Source organism: Penicillium hispanicum (assembly GCF_028827665.1).
Source record: "Penicillium hispanicum strain IBT 35686 chromosome Unknown utg000002l_segment0_segment0, whole genome shotgun sequence".
In the NCBI taxonomy this organism is placed as follows: Eukaryota; Fungi; Ascomycota; class Eurotiomycetes; order Eurotiales; family Aspergillaceae; genus Penicillium; species Penicillium hispanicum.
The window spans coordinates 664,098-682,891 of record NW_026623194.1 but is presented as its reverse complement, the minus strand read 5'-3'; the positions used below and the strand labels follow the sequence as shown (position 1 = coordinate 682,891).

General features: G+C 51.7%; 4 protein-coding genes across 4 annotated transcripts; all 4 read left to right on the top strand.

The window, feature by feature from the left end:
• Window positions 1-34: 34 nt before the first annotated feature.
• On the top strand, window positions 35-1,414 carry N7459_002018 (uncharacterized protein; the record flags this gene model as incomplete). The annotated part of the gene is made up of 2 exons (XM_056941203.1): window positions 35-204; window positions 316-1,414. The coding sequence occupies 2 exons, from the start codon at window positions 35-37 to the stop codon at window positions 1,412-1,414; spliced, it is 1,269 nt and encodes a 422-aa protein (XP_056803058.1).
• Window positions 1,415-3,196: 1,782 nt separating this feature from the next.
• On the top strand, window positions 3,197-4,682 carry N7459_002017 (uncharacterized protein; the record flags this gene model as incomplete). Its single annotated transcript, XM_056941202.1, has 3 exons — window positions 3,197-3,265; window positions 3,343-4,132; window positions 4,219-4,682. The coding sequence occupies 3 exons, from the start codon at window positions 3,197-3,199 to the stop codon at window positions 4,680-4,682; spliced, it is 1,323 nt and encodes a 440-aa protein (XP_056803057.1).
• A 2,889-nt stretch (window positions 4,683-7,571) lies between these two features.
• N7459_002016 (uncharacterized protein) lies at window positions 7,572-8,048 on the top strand (the record flags this gene model as incomplete). Its single annotated transcript, XM_056941201.1, has 1 exon — window positions 7,572-8,048. One exon carries the CDS (start codon window positions 7,572-7,574, stop codon window positions 8,046-8,048), a length of 477 nt encoding a protein of 158 aa, XP_056803056.1.
• Window positions 8,049-10,541: 2,493 nt separating this feature from the next.
• N7459_002015 (type I polyketide synthase) lies at window positions 10,542-18,705 on the top strand (the record flags this gene model as incomplete). The annotated part of the gene is made up of 6 exons (XM_056941200.1): window positions 10,542-10,772; window positions 10,847-11,260; window positions 11,320-12,667; window positions 12,718-13,868; window positions 13,919-17,803; window positions 17,854-18,705. The coding sequence occupies 6 exons, from the start codon at window positions 10,542-10,544 to the stop codon at window positions 18,703-18,705; spliced, it is 7,881 nt and encodes a 2,626-aa protein (XP_056803055.1).
• Window positions 18,706-18,794: the final 89 nt, after the last annotated feature.

The window sequence follows — 18,794 nt, the reverse complement described above, 5'->3', positions numbered from 1 at the left end:
CTGAGCCGCCGGCGCAATCCATCCAAATCCCACCATGTATCTGCAGCGCATTCTGGTCGCGTTGGCGGTGGTGTTGTTTTCCGTCGTCGTGCTCGCGGCCGAGGACTATTATAAGATTTTGGGACTGGACAAGTCTGCCTCGGAGAAGGATATCAAGCGTGCATATCGGACGCTGAGCAAGAAGTACCATCCCGATAAGAATCCGTGAGTGGAGCCCCAGGCCACGCTTTTGGTTTTATTTTTTTTATTTTTGGCTTTTTTTCCACGCGGTCCCCACGGGCTAGGACTAATATATTCTGTCGTTCCGACGTGCAGTGGCGATGAATCTGCGCGTGAGAAGTTCGGTGAGATTGCCGATGCCTACGATGTTCTGTCTACCTCGTCCCTTCGCAAGATCTACGACCAGTATGGCCACGACGGCGTCGAGCAGCAACGCAAGGGCGGCTCGGCGGGCGGGCGGCCGAACGACCCCTTCGATTTGTTCTCCCGGTTCTTCGGTGGCGGCGGACACGCGGGCCATGCGCCGGGCCAGCGCCGTGGGCCGGATATGGAGGTCAAGGCCGGGCTGCCATTGCGGGATTTCTACACCGGACGCGAGATTACCTTCTTGGTGGAGAAGCAGCAGATCTGCGAGTCGTGCGAGGGGACGGGCTCGAAGGACCACAAGGTGATTACCTGTGACCAGTGTGGTGGACATGGACGCGTGATTAAGAAGCATATGCTTGCGCCTGGAATGTTCCAGCAGGTGCAGATGCCGTGTGACAAGTGTGGTGGACAGGGGAAGCAGATCAAGAATCCGTGCCCTGTATGCCAGGGCAATCGGGTCGTGAGGAAGGCTGTGGAAACCTCCGCTGATATCGAGCCGGGTATGGACCGGGGCACGAGACTGGTCTTTGAGAACGAGGCTGATGAGAGCCCCGACTGGGTCGCGGGCGACCTTATTATTGTCTTGGAAGAGCAGGAGCCCGAGCTCGGGTCTGCCGAGGAGGAGCGCACCGACGGCACCTTCTTCCGCCGCAAGGGTAAAGATCTCTTCTGGAAGGAAACGCTGTCGCTCCGTGAGGCGTGGATGGGTGAGTGGTCGCGCAATGTCACCCATCTCGATGGACATGTCGTTCGTCTGGGCCGCAGCCGCGGTGAGGTCGTCCAGCCTTTGTCTGTGGAGACGGTGCGCGGCGAGGGCATGCCGCATTACTCGGAGAACCACCTGCATGACGAACACGAAGGCGAGGACGAGCCCGGCAATCTATATGTGGAGTACACCGTTGTGCTGCCCGACCAGATGGAGACCGGCATGGAGAAGGACTTCTTTGCCCTGTGGGAGAAGTGGCGCAAGAAGATCGGTGTCGATCTGGCCACGGATAGCGGTCGACCGATGCCTCCGCCGGCGGAGGAAGAGAAGGACGAGCTGTGAATGAAGCTGTCGGGTTGTTACTTTGTACATTGCATCAGTCGCCATCCTTGCAGACGCCCTGTATTGAAGGTGGGCAGTGGAGCTAGATTAGACTTGCTCTTGAATTCTATAATAGACACCATCAATTGTAAATCACTGTCCTTTCACTTATTTATATTCAAAAAGGCCTTACGGCTTACTCGGCGTTCATCTACCAATTAAGCAACTAGATATGGATGGATAGATAAACAGTTATTACTTGCCAACCTCCCTGAAAACGCTAGCCGCCGCGTAAGAACCCTTATTATTATAGGGCGTTGTTTCGAACTATCATAGACCTTTTCAAGGGTCGTATGTTTCCTATTTTAGTACTAGTTCCTACTGATTCCTACTATAATAAGCCTTAGGATTAGAACAAACTACCCAATCGGCATAAGTATCTACCTCGGTGGCCACCAAGAACTAATCGAAGGGTGATGAGGTGATGAAGAAAGGAAGTTTGTGGTCAGGTTGGTACCAATTTGGATATATTATGTAGGGGTACATATTTACAAACTCCAGAAAGCAGCTGCACCATCGTCAGATATAGAATCAATGCAAACGCAACAACCTCAAGGCTCGCCCTCGCAATACAGCGTGATCTCTAGTGGCACACGCTCAGCTAACCAGCTGGATGTGCCTAATACTGTCTTTAACTACTTTGATATGCTAGCGAAGGTTGCAAGATTAACCTGACCGCAATAAGAGAGACTATTAGCCTGGCATGTAATGAATTTAGTCGCTACTTCGTCGAGATCGACGAGGCTTTGCTGGTTCGGGGTGACATCGACCAACTCCATGTAGGAATATATTCAGAACACTATTTGGGGCTACTATGGCTTGTGCACTTGCCCAGTCAGTACCGATTATGACCCGATCGTGGTTCTGGACTCGAGCCTCTGTGTGTGGCGTGAGTGTCTGCGAGGTGGATGTGTCGATGTACCCGGGTATTTTGGGAACATGCACTGGTGTGTCCACTTTGATGGTGCGTAAGAAAGCAGCAGGCTTCACCTTGGCGGCTGCAAAGGTGAGCGACTAGGCTTCTTATCTAAAGGGTTTGTTTTCTCGAGAGTTACGGGGTGTGTCGTGCGGCATAGTCCTTTATCTTCTTCTACTGTCCACATACGAGCTCAACGTATACACAGTCCTGTCTATCACGTTTCCAAGCATGCATTAGTATATCTCACATCAGGATTAGTATATTGAGAATACGTGTTCGCGATCCAATACACTTCCGTAGCCCTAGAGGCCTCTTTGCAGCTTATCTCAGCACTAGCCATCTGCCACGAGGTGATTAGTAGCGCGGATTATCATGGCGTATTTTCCTGCAGCTTTGCACCCTGATCGAAATATGTAAGGTTAGTCTGCCGAAAATTATTCCCTCCTCATTGGTCTTGCATAGGATCCGCCGGGGCAAAATAACAACCAAGTATAGATGGAGAGTAGTTCTGCACTATCACCGACGCAGACCGCCAGTGTCCATATAGAAGTCATTCAAACCTTGGAATGGATCAAGGTGGTCAGCTGGAGTGCCGAGTATCCTCCTAATTTATTCGATAGGGTTGGTGGATCACTGCGCCTCATCCTGCTTGTAACTTTACCAGCCTTGAGAGACAAGAATGGATATGTGTCGGCAAGGGTACTACGATGGAAGGCCTTATCTTGGCCCCTTGGTGCCAAGAGTAAACCTCTAGTATGAGATACAAATATGTACGCTCTTCCTCTGATCTGCTCTCTGAAGAAGCATATTCACTTGTCATCACAATGGAGAACACACGATCTGGTTTTCAGACACAGCAAGAGCCTCATCCTACAGAGTTGGTAGAGGGAGGTGTATGTCTCTGGAATTTCCCTGCCATAGTTTATTGAAAGATGTTGGATTTGGGCTAACGCTGCTATTCTCTGGCTAGCGCCTCAACAAAGAAGTGAGCGTCGAAGAACTTCGAAATGCCATCCCCGAGTATTGTTTCCGGCCGTCGTTATTCTGGTCCTTCTTCTACCTCGCTCGCGACCTGACATATTCCGCCATTCTGCTCGGAGCTCTCCACTACCTTCTGCACACCAAGTTTGTCACAGAGTCGACTATCGCATACTATACGGTGGTCAACGTGTATGGTTTCTGCCAGGGAGTCGTGTGGACAGGACTGTGGGTGATTGCCCACGACTGCGGTCATAGTGGCTTCTCCACGTCAGGCGTCCTGAATGATACAATCGGTTTCATCCTGCACTCAAGCCTACTTGCACCTTACTTCTCCTGGAAATCCACCCACCGCCGCCATCATATCTATGCGAATCACATCGAAAAGGATCTCAACTATGTCCCGCCCCGCCGCACCGAATACGCCGACAAGATCGGCCACGCGGTCGAAGTTCTCGACGAGGTTGGCCAGGACGCGCCGTTGGTTCTTTTCTTGCGTATCCTGCTCCAGCAGGCTATTGGCTGGAACTGGTACATCCTTTCCAACATTACATGCCCGCCATCCGCGGTGATCAAGCAAGGAATGTCGGCCTGGCGGCACAGTCACTTCGACCCATGGGGCGCCTTATTTCGAGAATCCGAGAGATCGGCCATCGTCATGTCAGATCTTGGCTGCTTGGCGACGATCACCACACTGTACCACCTGTATCAAGCGCTCGGATCCTTCCAAGCTCTGTTCTGGGTCTATATCGTGCCCTGGACTTGGGTGAATCATTGGATCGGTATGTGAACTGCGAGAGTTTTTTTTTTTTTTTTTTTTTTTTATCTTGTCCATGATATACCGAGCTAACGACTCCATGTTCCAAAGTGATGATCACATATCTCCACCATACCCACCCTGCGGTGCCCAAGTATACCGCCGAATCATGGACTTTTCTTCGAGGTGCAACCGCAACCATCGATCGTGACTTCGGCCTCATCGGCACCCACTTCATGCACCATATCTCGTCGGATCATGTCACACATCATCTGTTCTCTCGTATCCCACATTACTACGGCCCCATCGCGAGCAAGGCGATCATCCCCCTGCTGGGAAAGCACTACCATGGACGGGGTCAATTCCGCTACGAAGACCTGCAGATTGCCTTCCGGGACTGCCAGTGGGTAGAGAGAGATCCATCTAAGGACGAGTACTTTGGGCTGCGGTTGGAGGGTGTGGAGACAATGCCCAAAGACGAAGCTTTATGGTACCGTGGCGGAGTTAGTCCGTCGCCCGAGTACAAGATGCGCGGCTCTGCGGTCTTTACACCCAGGAAGCTTGCATCGGCGTGAAGGGGGATGGAGGGACATTTGATGATTTTGATGACAATGAATGATGGGCGTAGTGGGCACGACCACGAGCACGGGATCCAACATTTCGGCGACAGGTTATGGATTTTGAATAGTTTGAATCAATTTAGATACTTTGTCTTCCAGGCTTTGGGCCGTCTCGTGAAGCTTCTGATTATCGCATACTGCTGTAGAACCCGCAACAGGGCCTTCTGGAAGGATCATCACCATGGCTCTCGATCCATCTGTCTATTCAAAGAAGCCGCAACCCAATAGAACGTGTAATGCAGCCTCGATATTCGCACGAATCAGCGTGATAGTAAGTAATGGATTTTAAAAAATGAAACGGTGCGCTCCCCGTGCAGCATGGACGATCTCTCCAAGGGAGGGCGCAGTTTCGGGGGTCGAGAAGAGCGCGTGATCGGTTCCACGGTAATATTAGATGATGACGAGGCCATGGCTGAGAATGCAAAGGATGGATCGACGAGACCAGCGAGGGATCGAAGCGAGAAATAGATCGCGCCGAGAGGGGTGGCCTTAGACATGAACACGATTTACTGAATGGGGAACGTGAGATTGTATAGTCCCGGCCGGGGCTTCTGCGGCTTCTAATGGTGCGCAAGTGGAATACAGCTCTCTTAGGGGCTGTAACTTGGATTTTGCCTGCCTGTCGCTCTGGGATGCCGTTTTTTTGCTTGGAAATGCCGAGTCCTGCATGTCAGCTTCTCGGCGCTGCCGCATACACGAATTGAGGCGTCGTGCCATATCGCATCCTTATCTTTTCTGGGAATCAAGGATATCTTTTCTGGGAACCAAGGAATCAAATAGAATTCGAGATTCTTGACTGTTTATGCCCATGACTCGCAATATTCGTGACAACAAACCCTAAAAAGCATCATGGCCGATATCCGGGCCAAGTGTATTCGGGAAACACCTCGATTCCCTTTCGATATCATCTCTCATCGTCTTTCGGTCTCGCCATTTTGCGAGTATCCGCATGCTATCATAGATGAGTAGAAACAACTATACCTTTCTGTAAGAAATATCCCTCGCAATGCCGCACAATCAACCATCTAGGACAAAGACCCGATCACGGATCGTGGCTGCAGAGGACCTCGGGCTCATCAAGGAACTCTGCGAACCGCTGTTCGCAGAGATAGCCTATCGCCCACAGCGCTCCGGAGTGATGATTCGATCAATCTGGATAGCCGACATGTTCAACGCCGGACAGAGCGCAGTTACAAACCGACACAATCTCGGCCGCGTGGATCGACCACGCTCGGGACCCGTAAAGTATTGTACACCAATTCCGCGAGGAAATGCTCAGGCCGGTCGTTGGCCTTGGACATTCTGTGGGCACAATCAGTCTCTGTGTCTTTCATCCTGGCATCCGGCGCTGTTTTATTCGTTTGCCTTCGTGGAACCGGCCGTAGATCCTCAGTATGGCCGGGGAATTATATTGACATTGATGGTTCACGTTTCGAGGCGACGGGATGGCTGGCCGACCCGAGCAGAAGCTGAATCAGATCTGGTAAGAGCCACCGCGCTCAATCATGGGATATGAGGGCATTGGTAAGATTGAAAGTGTATGGTGTATATCAAAAAGAGGCAGGGGAACAAGGTGTCAGAAGCGCGACGACCACGAAATGCCAGATTTCCATCTTGGCGAGTCAACATAATCCATGCAAAATTGGACATGGACCTGGCGGTCTTAAGAGGTGACGCTCGCGCAACGCGAAGCCGTCCTGACAGTGATCCCACTGCGCCCACCGTGGATCCTTTCTATCGACGTGAGCTGAAGCCATCCTGGGACTTGATGCCAAGTAAGCACTATTGGGTTCTCGCCATTCTTTGGCCATGCGAAGACTCGGGAGGAAAGAGCCCGGAGGGAACGGAGGACTCAAGCTGAGTGCGTTCAAGCATACATTGCTCTTTGATTATGATTTGAATAAGATGGTGGATCACGTAGCGAAAAGGCCGGTTACAGAGCCTCGACGATGGGAGGAAGGTCCTAAGAAACGCCGGAGCAAATGGCAAAAGACAAGCATAGAGGAGAAGCAGACGGTGGAAAGGGGATTTTTAAATTCAGTAGTAGCCGAGATCAAGGCGAAAAGAGGGCAGAAGCTAGTTATCGGAGCGGAGCGAGACGGACGTCAATTTTCATAAATGCGTCCTAGTCGAACCCAGCTGGGCGACGTGGCCTGGCGTTGATTTCAGTGGTTGTCTGTGGCTTGTCTACTTAAACCACGAATGGTGTCCCGTGAAGCTGACCAGTAAAAATTGACACCGGTAGATAGGGCTGTTTCCAGCTGTTGATAACACAACTTCAACCTCTGTCCTGCCCACGTCATGGAGGCTCCCACATCTCAATTGCATCCAATTATGATGAAACTCGCCCGAAAGGAGTATCCCAGAGTCCACGGAGCTGTCTTGGCCTTGGGAATTTTGGCAATATCTGTGCGTAAAAATGCTTTTCTGCTGAGCCGAAAGATACACTGACAGCTACCAGGCCATCGGGATGCTATTGCATCGTCTGTCTTTCCATGCTCTTGCTCAGCCAGCAATTATTTGGTATTCGGCATTCCTGGTGAACTTGGATTTGGCAGCTCGTTTGGCCTGACTAGTAACGAGACAGATAGTTCGATTATTAGGCTCGTTCCCAGAGCGACCCGGGACTGGTACTTGGTAAGTCAAGGTGGAGGGGGGGCATAAGACGTAAGATTACTACTGACCGGCATATCAGCATATCAGGTCGACTACCATACATTGTCTAAATGCTGGCGATATATCTTGTTCAGAACAGAACTCGGCCCTTGGCTTGGTGGTGCAGCATATCACGACAATATTCGCTTCCGAGATGTCTGCCTCGAAAAGCTGATGAAGCGCTGAAAAATGCAGAGCCCTGAGAAGGAGGAATGTGAAACGAGAGGCAAGGATATGCTTAGAAAATTGTTCAACGGCAAAGATCCAGAAACGGGCGAAGGATACTCCGTTGGCGATCTTGCGTGCGAGAGCGTACTTCTCATGGTGGACGGCTCGCAGTTCACGTCAGGCGGCCTTGTAGCGGGATTCTTCTACCTAGCGTATCACCCGGTCAAGCTCTCAAAATTGAGATGCGAGACCTGCGGTGCCTTTGCAAGTGAAGACGCCATCCGGTTTGAACTGGGTGGTAAACTAGCTTCGCTACCGTATCTCCGGGCCTGTGTGAACGAGAGTCTTCATCTCTCACCCCCGACACCGGGTCATCTTCCCCGGGAGATAGTGGGAGCACAATGCCTCGTGGTCGATGGTCACTGGTTCCCCCCGGGAACGAACGTCGGTGTAGCGCCGTACGCAATCCACCGCAACGAGTCATCGACGAGCCGCTGAACTTTCACACTGAACGCTGGATAGACAAAGAAATGGGGGATGAACTACTATCAGCTTTCGCGCCATTTAGTGCCGGAAGCACCGGCTGCATTGGCCGCCAGCTAGCCATGATGGGACTTTGTCTAGCGGTTGCGAGGTTGCTTTGGCGGTTTGACCTACAGGCGCAGGCGACGGGCGAGGATCAACCTATCGAGTACCGAATGAGGGACTGCTTTGTGGGTGAGGGAGTTGGGCCAAAGGTTCAGCTGATTCGGTGTTCATCTTAATGGAGAAAGTCTGGCCGCAGAAGTCGTTCATGTCGAAGGAAGTGTTCTTCGGTTTGGCGTGAGTCGACGATAAGGTTGGATCAGGTGATATCAAATTGCGGCTGCTGTCCCAATAATTTATTTTCATCAAAGCCATAGTCCGAGTTCTCCCTGTCTATATCGGCCGTATTAACTATTGTCTCTTAATACCAGGACGAATGGAACCAGGGCCAGGGAGTAAACACCCATGCCTCCGTGGAAAAGACTTCCCAATTCCCGAGCTGGCCACAAGAGTCCAGCTGAATGGGGGAAAGGAAGACTATCACCAATGCCATACCACGTTATACCCGAATAGACTGGTCAATTCGATGAGCGCTCAATGGGACCATGTAAATGCGGCGCCTGGCTGCAAATGGCGCTAGCTAGAGGTTCGATGGCGCGCCACCGGAGATAATCCCACTACAGAAGGCGACGTCGATGCGAGCCAAATGAGGCACTTGCGCTGCCACGCGAATCATCATATAGATCTGCGCTGGTGACAAAAGTACCATGCATCAAAGAGAAGTATGGGGTCTAGCCAGAAGAGGGTTTATCGATGAAATACACCGCCGGCTTTCTCCACGCAGCGCCATGCCCACATGCTTGCCGGCTTGATCGATAAGTACGAACCATGTCCCCGGGCATGATTCTTTCACGCGGGCGCAGGCGATGCCGGTGCTCTGGGCCTCGATTGACCAATGCACTGCATCCACGTCCTGAGGCCCCCGCTAGCTGCATGAAGGTATAAACCTTAACGCCAAGTAGCTTGGAGTATTCTAGAAAAAAAAAAAAAATCAAGATCATAGACGCCGGCACTCATAAGCCACCTATAAACAGACACACACTCAGGGAGAGTTGCGTCAGGCCACACGCGTGCGCTCAAAACCAATGAGCGCATTTGTTGCCGCATTCGGAGCCGTGCAGCCCCAGAGGTGCACTACGCCCCTAATCTCTTTGACACCAGGTTGCGAGTGGAGTCAGTTTGAATCAAGTCAGCACTGAGCCACGTTTTTGGGGGGCAAAATCTCTTGCCTAGGTTGGTAAAGTGCCGAGGACGATGGCGCAGAATACAATGATCAATTGGGTGCGGTGTAGATCTTGACATTGGCGGACAAGAAACCGGCGAATGAGTTTGTCTTGTTAGACGTTGTAATCCTTGACCAGGGAAAGGATGGTCTTGAAACTAATCAGAAGTCCCCTGCGAAACCATTCGCTTGTTTTCCGAGGCGCGTCGGTTGGGCTGTTGTTTTGGTGGCCGAAACAACCCCGTTGCTATTGCACGCCGGCTGCTCTGCTTACCTATCTACTTACATAGACATGCAAGGTACCCTATTTGCCTGAAATTCCTGACGTCGCTGATCACGGCGGATCTTCTGCAGAGAAACAGCCTAAGTCCACGCGCAGCAAAATTCTTGGATCGCGGGAGCAGCAGTTCGGATGTACGAACGGCATGCGAGTCCACACAAAGACCGGAAGGGCAAATGAGAACGCGACCTCGGCAGCTCGACCCGTACTGATGGGTTAACACTCAGCGAGCGCAGAGCCAATCCGGAGGTGTGCTTCGCGCGCAACGCCGTTAGGGGCGGCAAAGGTGGGAGGACATGCAGGGATCGACAATGATAGAAAGGCGAACATGCAGTTGACGGAAGCTTCCAGGTTTCGTTTCCCCGCATGGCGAGTTGGAGAGACATCTCAGCTTGGGAGGAATCGGGGTACGACGCCATCATTGCTGCGGCTCGCCGTTTCTGACTAGTCGGAGCACAGATAGTCGACAGGGCGGGATTGAGATGCAGAGGATGATTCTCGTGCGACAAAAGTCCAGATCCACTTTGTGACCCCCTTTTGCAAACGAGAATACCAACCTCCTGGTGCTCTCAGTGTTCCCAGAGTGGATTGGAGTTGGAGGTGAGGTTGGAATGAGCGGAACCCGGAAGCGCAGCTCAAGACGTAAACGTGCTCGTGCTTGTCCGCCGGAGGCCCAGAACCCAATTTCTCCCAATTCACCTCATCTGTGGACTCCCTCCAACTTCATCTCGCGTTAGCGTCTGCGCAAGTTCTCGCTTCCGTTCCAACCCTTGCCAGTTCGACGCTTGGACTCGCCCTGGGTGGACTACAAATATGGCCGCTTCGCTCGACTCGTTCCCATGATGGAGCACTTCCTTGTGGACGCCGTGCCTAACTTTGAGACCTACCGTCCATTTTGTGGAAGATGCGCCACTTCTCGCTGGCCAACAGCCTTGATGGCGATGGGGACGTTCCTCCAGATGCTCTGGAGCCCATCGCCATCGTGGGCTTTGCAACACGTTTCCCACAAGAGGCGAACACTACTGAAACCTTATGGGAGCTTCTGTTACAATCTCGATCCACCTGGTCCACGATTCCTGAAGAACGCTTCAATGCGGATGCTTTCTATCATCCAGACCCCGAACATGGCGGCACAGTGGGTCTCACCTTTTTTTGATGCAACTGCAGGAGGAATCCGATCATACTGATCACTGGGCGTGCTTCATCTAGTTTCATGTGCAAGGCGGACACTATCTCTCGGAAGACCCGGCCCATTTCGACGGGCCCTTCTTCAACATCACTAGGAATGAGCTGCTTACCCTGGACCCGCAGCAGCGGCTGGTGATGGAAAATGTCTACCATGCCCTGGAAAATGCCGGTATCCCCATGGCCAGTGCTGTTGGATCCAACACATCTGTGTTTGTCAGTGGATTCAACCATGACTACCTGGGAATCCTCAATTCGGATCCCGAAACAGCGATCAAGTACAAACCAACAGGTGTCACCAATGCGATCCTCTCCAACCGGGTCAGTTGGTTCTTTGACTTCAAAGGCCCCAGTATGACCATTGATACCGCCTGCTCCAGCAGTTTAGTGGCATTGCATCTAGCTGTCCAGAGCTTGCGTTCCCGGGAGACGAATATGGTACGTGCTGTACCATCGACAAGGACGTCAATAGCTTATTAATTGTGACATCTTCCCAGGCCCTTGTGAGCGGAGTTAGTATCCTCGAGAATCCCGTGGAGACAATTGGCATGAGCCACCATGGTCTGTTGGGGCCCCAAGGGCGATCCTTTAGCTTTGATTCGCGCGCAGAGGGTTACGCTCGTGGAGAGGGCGTCGGCACCGTAGTCTTGAAGCCACTGCACGCCGCCGTGAGAGATGGCGATACCATCCGCGCCGTCATCCGGGAAACCGGTGTCAATCAAGATGGCCGCACGCCCGGAATCACGGTTCCCAGTGCCGAAGCACAAGAGAGGCTGATCCGTGAAATCTACTGGCGAGCCGGCCTGGACATGGCGCAGACCAGGTTCGTGGAAGCCCACGGCACTGGGACTAGCACCGGTGATCCTATTGAGGCAGGAGCTCTTGCACGGGCATTCAAGTGCCATCGTGACACTCCGCTGTATATCGGCACTATCAAATCCACAATCGGTCATCTTGAGGGGGGATCCGGTGTCGCAGGCATCATCAAGTCGATCCTTATTCTTGAATCAGCAGTCATCCCACCCAACTTTGATATTCAGCAAATCAACCCCCAGATCCCCGCAGCTGACTGGGATATTGCGTTTCCCACGGAAAATACAGCATGGCCGTCATCTGGACTTCGTCGAATTTCAATCAATTCATTCGGGATTGGCGGCACAAACGCCCATTGTGTTCTCGATGACGCTTTCCATTACCTGGATGAGCGTCACATTTCCGCTATTCACCATACCGCCCCGACCGTACCGAAGATCGATCATCCTAGAAGTCGACTAGTCTCAGTCTCGAAAGCAAAGACTGGGCGCATTGACAGCAGCTCAGAGTCTGCAGATGACAGTGATCACTCAGACAGCGGAGCCACATTCATCGACACCCCTACAAGCGAGGGCTTCTGTGAATCTCCTCCACTCAGTGTCTTCAACGCATACTCCAGTCTGATAAATATTCCACGTCTCTTCTTGTTGTCGGCTTTTGATGAAGCGGGTGTCCAGCGGAATGCCTCCCTCTATGCTCAGTATCTCAAACGAAAGATCACTCGGCCTGGTGCCCACGACCATCTGCTCAACGACTTTTCCTTCACACTTGCTAACAAAAGGTCACTCTTCCCGTGGAAAACATTCGTTGCAGCATCCACCACAAAAGAGCTTTCGTGGAACTTGTCGGAGCATAATTTTATCAAGCCCATCCGGACAACAAGCGCCCCGGACATTTCTTATGTTTTCACTGGGCAAGGTGCTCAGTACCAAGCCATGGGTAGAGCGCTCATGGCGTACCCTGTTTTCCAGGCATCATTGGAAGATGCGTCGAACTATGTGCGGAGACTAGGAAGCCCATGGTCGCTAATTGGTGAGAAACCACCTCTGTTGGCTCGCGAAAATCCCCACTAACAACTGTAGACGAGCTTCTGACCGAACGGAAATCCCCACGCATCAGCCTCCCCGAAATCGCGCACCCATTGTGTACAGCTCTGCAAGTCGCCATCGTTGATCTTCTGGCGAGCTGGGGAATATTCCCAACATCAGTGACCGGTCACTCATCGGGTGAGATAGCTGCCGCCTATTGCGCCGGAAAGATATCCCGCGAGGGGGCCTGGAAGGTTGCTTACTATCGCGGATATGTTTCCTCGAAACAACTTTCCGCCAACGGGGCGATGATGGCCGTGGGCCTGGGCCCATCGCAACTCGAGCCATATCTCGAGTCAGTTCGCAAAGCGTCTCCCGGAGAACTCATCATCGCCTGCTACAACAGCCCCAAGAATAACACTGTGTCCGGAGATCAGGCCTTGGTGGACGCTCTGAAGGAAATATTGGATGCCGATGGAGTATTCGCAAGGAAACTCAACGTCAAGAATGCCTATCACTCAGCCCATATGCAAGCCATCGCCGAGGAGTACCTCCAATTAATGGATGACATTTCTTTTGGGCATCGATTGGCCGTGCCCCATTTGGTACATATGTTTTCCACAGTTACTGGCGATGAAGTCACAGCAGAGCATCTTCCTGGGCAGTATTGGGTGGATAACATGGTGTCGCCTGTCCGATTTACTGGCGGCCTGATCGCGATGTATACCCGCTCAATTGCAAGTGGATTTGACAGCAACTCGAGCGACTCGATGCCTCAAATCGTGGAGATCGGTCCCCACTCGACATTGCAAAGCGCAATCAAGGAGACACTATCCGCGAACAATGCCCAATCTGGTCTCAAGTACCTGGCGGTTCTCAATCGCAACGACCCCAGTCTAAATGTCCTGATTACTGCCGTTGGATTTCTGGCTGCAAATGGGTCTCCCCTCGACTTGCATAAGGTGAATCTTGCATCTCGACCACAGGCAAAGAGACCGTCCAAACTCTTGGTGGATCTTCCGCCATACAGCTTCAAGCACACAGAGAAGATCATATACGAGAGCCGGCTGAGTAGAAACCTTCGTACTCGAAGATTTCCACGTCACGATTTGTTTGGTGCTCCTGTGGTGGATTGGGACTCTAATATCCCAAGGTGGCGGCACTTTGTGAGACTGCATGAGAACCCTTGGCTCAGGGATCATGTGGTATGTCTTTTCTGATCCTCGCTTTGGTGAAATTTTCTGACTCGTCGTAGGTGACAGGAAGTGTTGTCTATCCCGGAGTTGGCTTTCTCGTCATGGCCATTGAGGCGTCCCGACAATTACTTGCGGACAAAAATATCACGGGCTTTCATCTCCGACGCGTTTTCATCAGAAGAGCTCTAATTGTTCCTGACACGAAGGATGGTATCGAAGTCAGCTTATCAATGACAACGGTTGAGAGATCCCCTGAATCACGGACGTGGCGTCGCTTCCAGATTAGCTCATACAATGAGTCAAGTGGCGAATGGACCGAACACTGCAATGGATACATCACCGTTGAATGTGTTCCGCCGTCTCAGTCAATTGACTACGGTCGTGAGAAACTACAGGAAGCCCAAGCGTGGAAAGAAGAATTTGAGCAAATCCAGCAAACCTGCACCCGACCCATGAATTTCCGCACTGCATACAACAATCTCCAAACATGCGGACTGCACTTTGGCCCTCTCTTCCGCAATCTGGACGGTGTTCAGACCACTGGCTCGAGAGTTGGGACCATGACCGGTGTGGTGACGGTTCCTGATATCGCCCCATCAATGCCTAAACAGTACATGCATCAGCATTTGATCCATCCCGCTACTATGGACAGCATGATTCACATGATGATTGCGGCGGTACTTGACATTACCGGAAAGACCTTTCTCGAGAAGATCAGACTACCGACCTATATTCGCGACATGTGGGTATCGGCCGACTTGATCTCCAAGCCGCTTTCCAAATTCATAGGGCATGCATCGGTATCGTCTGCCCCGTCGGAGAAATTCGAAGGTAGAATCCGAATGCTGGACGCAAATTCCAAGGCACAAAGAGTCAAAATGGATGGAATTGAGCTCACACCACTTGACTCGGGACCAATGGAAAATCCTGAGAGACAGATATGCACTGCCATCGAGTGGAAGCCTGATGTCCACTTCCTTGATTCCAAGACCGCTTGTGAACTAAGCACGGTGATTGAGCCAAACCTGGAGCAAGAGCTGTATTGGGCAAAGCGTTTTCAGCTTGCTTGCATGCTCTACATTACCGATGCTTTAGATGAGCTGAAAGGCATTGATGTCGTGGAGCTTGATGTGCACTTGCGCCGGTTTTATGACTGGATGAAGCATATGCAGCAGGGACTAGTGGAAGATAAGATCATCCATCTTCCATATGGCGAATTCAAGACAGCATCACAAGATTCGTCTTTGAAACAGACAATTGATCGAGAGATCGAAAGTCATAGTGCAGAGGGTGCTATCACTGCACGCCTAGGTCGCAACGTGGCCGCTGTTATGAGACGAGAGGTTGACCCGCTCCAATTGATGTTTGGGCAAGACTCCGTGATAGAAGAGGTTTACAAAGAGAGCCTTCACTTACATAGCCTACCAACACATCTCCACAACCACCTCTCTCTCCTTCAACATCAGCATTCCGGTCTAAATATCTTGGAGGTTGGCGGAGGTACCGGCAGCTTCACCGCTGAGGTTCTTAGCGTGCTCTCACCAGACGCATCCAAAGGAAGCATCGCGAGCTATACCTTTACGGACATCTCTTCGAGGTTCTTCGAAAAGGCGAAACGAAGATTCCAGCCATGGAGTGACATGATGACTTTCCAATCTCTCCACATAGAGAACAGCCCTGTCGATCAAGGATTCCAGACCGGTGTTTATGACCTGATTTTTGCGGGCAATGTGATCCACGCTACAGCTAACCTCCATACTGCATTGCGCAATCTGCGGTCTTTGCTTCGACCTGGTGGCCAGCTGATAATGCAAGAGGGAATCAGACAAGACTTTCTTTGGTACTCTCTCGTCTTCGGCCAGCTACCTGGATGGTGGCTTGGCAATGAGCCCATTCGACAGTGGTGTCCGTACATTCCAGCCACTGAATGGAACACACTCCTCTCTGAGTCGGGCTTCTCGGGTGTTGATATTGAGTATCCCAGCTCAGAAAGAGAAGATCTTAGTTGGCAGAGTATTCTGGTTTCAACTGCAGTTGCTTCGGAGGACAAACCACTCCAGTCCGTTTTCATCTTGACTTCTGGCTCAACGAGAATGGATTCTGCCATTGCTACCCTGCAAGACATGTTCCAGCGAGACGAAACCAACGTGACTTTGGTAAAGCCATCGGAACTTGATCGGATCAACTTACAAGATGCCCTTTTCATCTCTTTGCTCGACATGGAGTTGGATTGGTTGAAAGACATAGATGAAAGGACTTTTACAGCGCTCCGGGAGGCTCTGATAAAATGCCAGCAGATTCTGTGGGTTACTCTCGATCCTCACGAGCAACCATTTGCGAGTATGAGTCTGGGCCTCCTTCGGACTGTTCGATGGGAGCGGGACGCAGATGGGTGCAATATCGTCACATTGGCGATTGCAGACCGCAAAAACGTCACCTTAGAAAGTCTCGCAACCTGCATCCAGAAAGTCACTACGCATCAATTTGTGGAGAAGCATGGGGATGATCGGCATGCAGAGTATCTCCTTCAAAATAACATCATACACATCGGTCGTCTCCGCGAATGGAAACAGGCAGACAATTTACTTGCTGCAAAGTCATCGACAGCAACCCCAGAAATGCAGCGGCTCGAAGATGTGAGCAGACCTATTGAGCTCGCCATCCCGATCGCTGGCCCAAATGAACTCTACTGGATCACAGATACTGGGCCCAACATGCCCCTCGGTGGTTCTGAAATCGAAGTCAACGTTTGCGCAGCAGGGCTCAACTCAGATGTTGGGGCATTTAACATCTCAAATGAGGCCGCTGGGACCGTTTCAAGGGTCGGGACTTCTGTGGACGGTTTTGCTCCGGGCGACAATATTGTTTATCTGACAGGCGACGAGCGCCATAGCTGCCTTCGGACAGTTGAACGCGTTGATCAAGCTCTGGCAGTCAAACTGCCCGAGGACATGTCGCTCCCCATTGCTGCAAGTCTCCCTTCTGTGTGCGTTACCGTGCTTTACGGGCTCCAAGAAATGGCCAAGCTGTGTGAGGAGGACAGTATTCTGATCCATAACGGCGCCGATGCTCTCGGCCAGGTTGCCATCCAATATGCGAGACTGGTTCGAGCAAAGGTGTATGTCACGGTCTCGACAAGCGGACACCGAGAACTCCTCACTTGCCATTACGGAATACCAGAAGATCATGTCTTCTCCAACCAAGATCTGAGTTTTACCAAGGGAATCATGAGACGCACTAAGGGTGCGGGAGTCGATGTCATCTTTAACACTCTAAGCGGCGAGCGAATGCAGGAGTCGGTCGCGTGTATGGCGCCCTTTGGGCGGTTCATCGATGCCTCTACCACGAACCCCCGAGCTGACACCACCATTGAGTTAGCTCCACTACAACAAAATGTGACAATAACGAAGATTGAGATTTCCTCGGTCGCCCGAAGTCGTCCAAACTTGATTCGTCGCTTGCTGGGCGAGGCTGTGGGCCTGTTCTCAGACCACAGAATGAGTCTTGTCCAGCCATTGACTCTGATGGGACTCGGTCAGCTCGAAACAGGTATTCGCGCTCTCCAGGGCAAAGAGGACCCAGGAAAAATTGTGGTCGGACTCAGTTCATCCGATGTCATCCCGGTTGCACCGGAGGTTTTGACTCCATATCAGTTTGACGGCGCTGCATCTTACGTCCTCGCTGGTGGCCTTGGTGGATTAGGTCGCAGTCTGGCGCGTTGGATGGCGTCGCGTGGTGCTAGGAGCCTCATATTTTTGTCACGCTCCGGGAAGGTTACGGATCCAGTGACGGAAATGATTTCAGACCTCAAGGATATGAGATGCAATGTCCACATTTTCAAGTGTGATGTTGCGGACGCGGGACGCTTGAGGGCAGTTGTCGAAGAATGTTCCGCCTCTTTACCACCCATCAAAGGATGTATGCAGGGTTCCATGGTGTTGCGAGTAAGTGTCTCCCCCTTTTTTTCACTTGCATAGGGAGCTAACATGCCTAGGATGGTGCATTTGCAACCATGTCTTTCGAAGACTGGCAGGCTGCCGTTCGACCCAAAGTCCAAGGCTCATGGAATCTACATGAAGTTTTGCCGGCAGACCTCGATTTCTTTGTCATGCTGTCGTCGGTCGCGGGTATTTTTGGAAACCGCGGTCAATCCAACTACGCAGCAGGGAATACTTTCCAGGATGCATTGGCAGCTTTCCGCACCGCTAGAGGGATGAACGCATGCAGCATCAATCTTGGCAGTGTGTCCAACGTTGGTTGGGTCGCAGAGAACCGAAGTTCGATGCGAACTTATACCGCAACGTTGTTCGAGTTGCTGCGTGAGGACGAAGTGCAGGGAACGATCGAATTCCTCATCGACCCAAGGTACAGACAAGCGTCGTACTCTGGCGATCGTTCGAGATCCCAGCTTGTGCTCGGCCTTCCAACAGCTGAGATGTGTCGACAGAACGACATTCCGGCACCGACATATCTCAATTACTCTCTTTTCACGCATCTTCGCACTGTATCTGCAGGCAAGGCTACTGAGTCGGTCGAGCAGAAGACCGTAAGCACTGCCGCTCTTCTGTCTGCAACATCCAGCCAGGAAGGAGCAGTGAGTGTGGTGTCAAACGGAATTGTCGAAAGGCTTTCTTCTCTCCTTGCAATCCCCACTGCGGAGATTGATGCGCAGCGATTCGGATTTGGAGGCATCGACTCCCTCGTTGCAATGGAGTTCCGCTCCTGGATTGTCAAAGAGCTCAAAGCCGAGGTGTCCTTGTTGGATATCATGGGTGCTCGCAATATCCGAGCGTTGAGCGAAAAGATTGCCCAAACAAGCCGCCTTTTAGGGACTGTGTCATCCTGATACGTCTTCATTTCCTATGTCTACTTTATTATTTCTCGCAATTATGATTTCATGGTTTCTTTCCATGCCCGTTACGAGATACGACACTT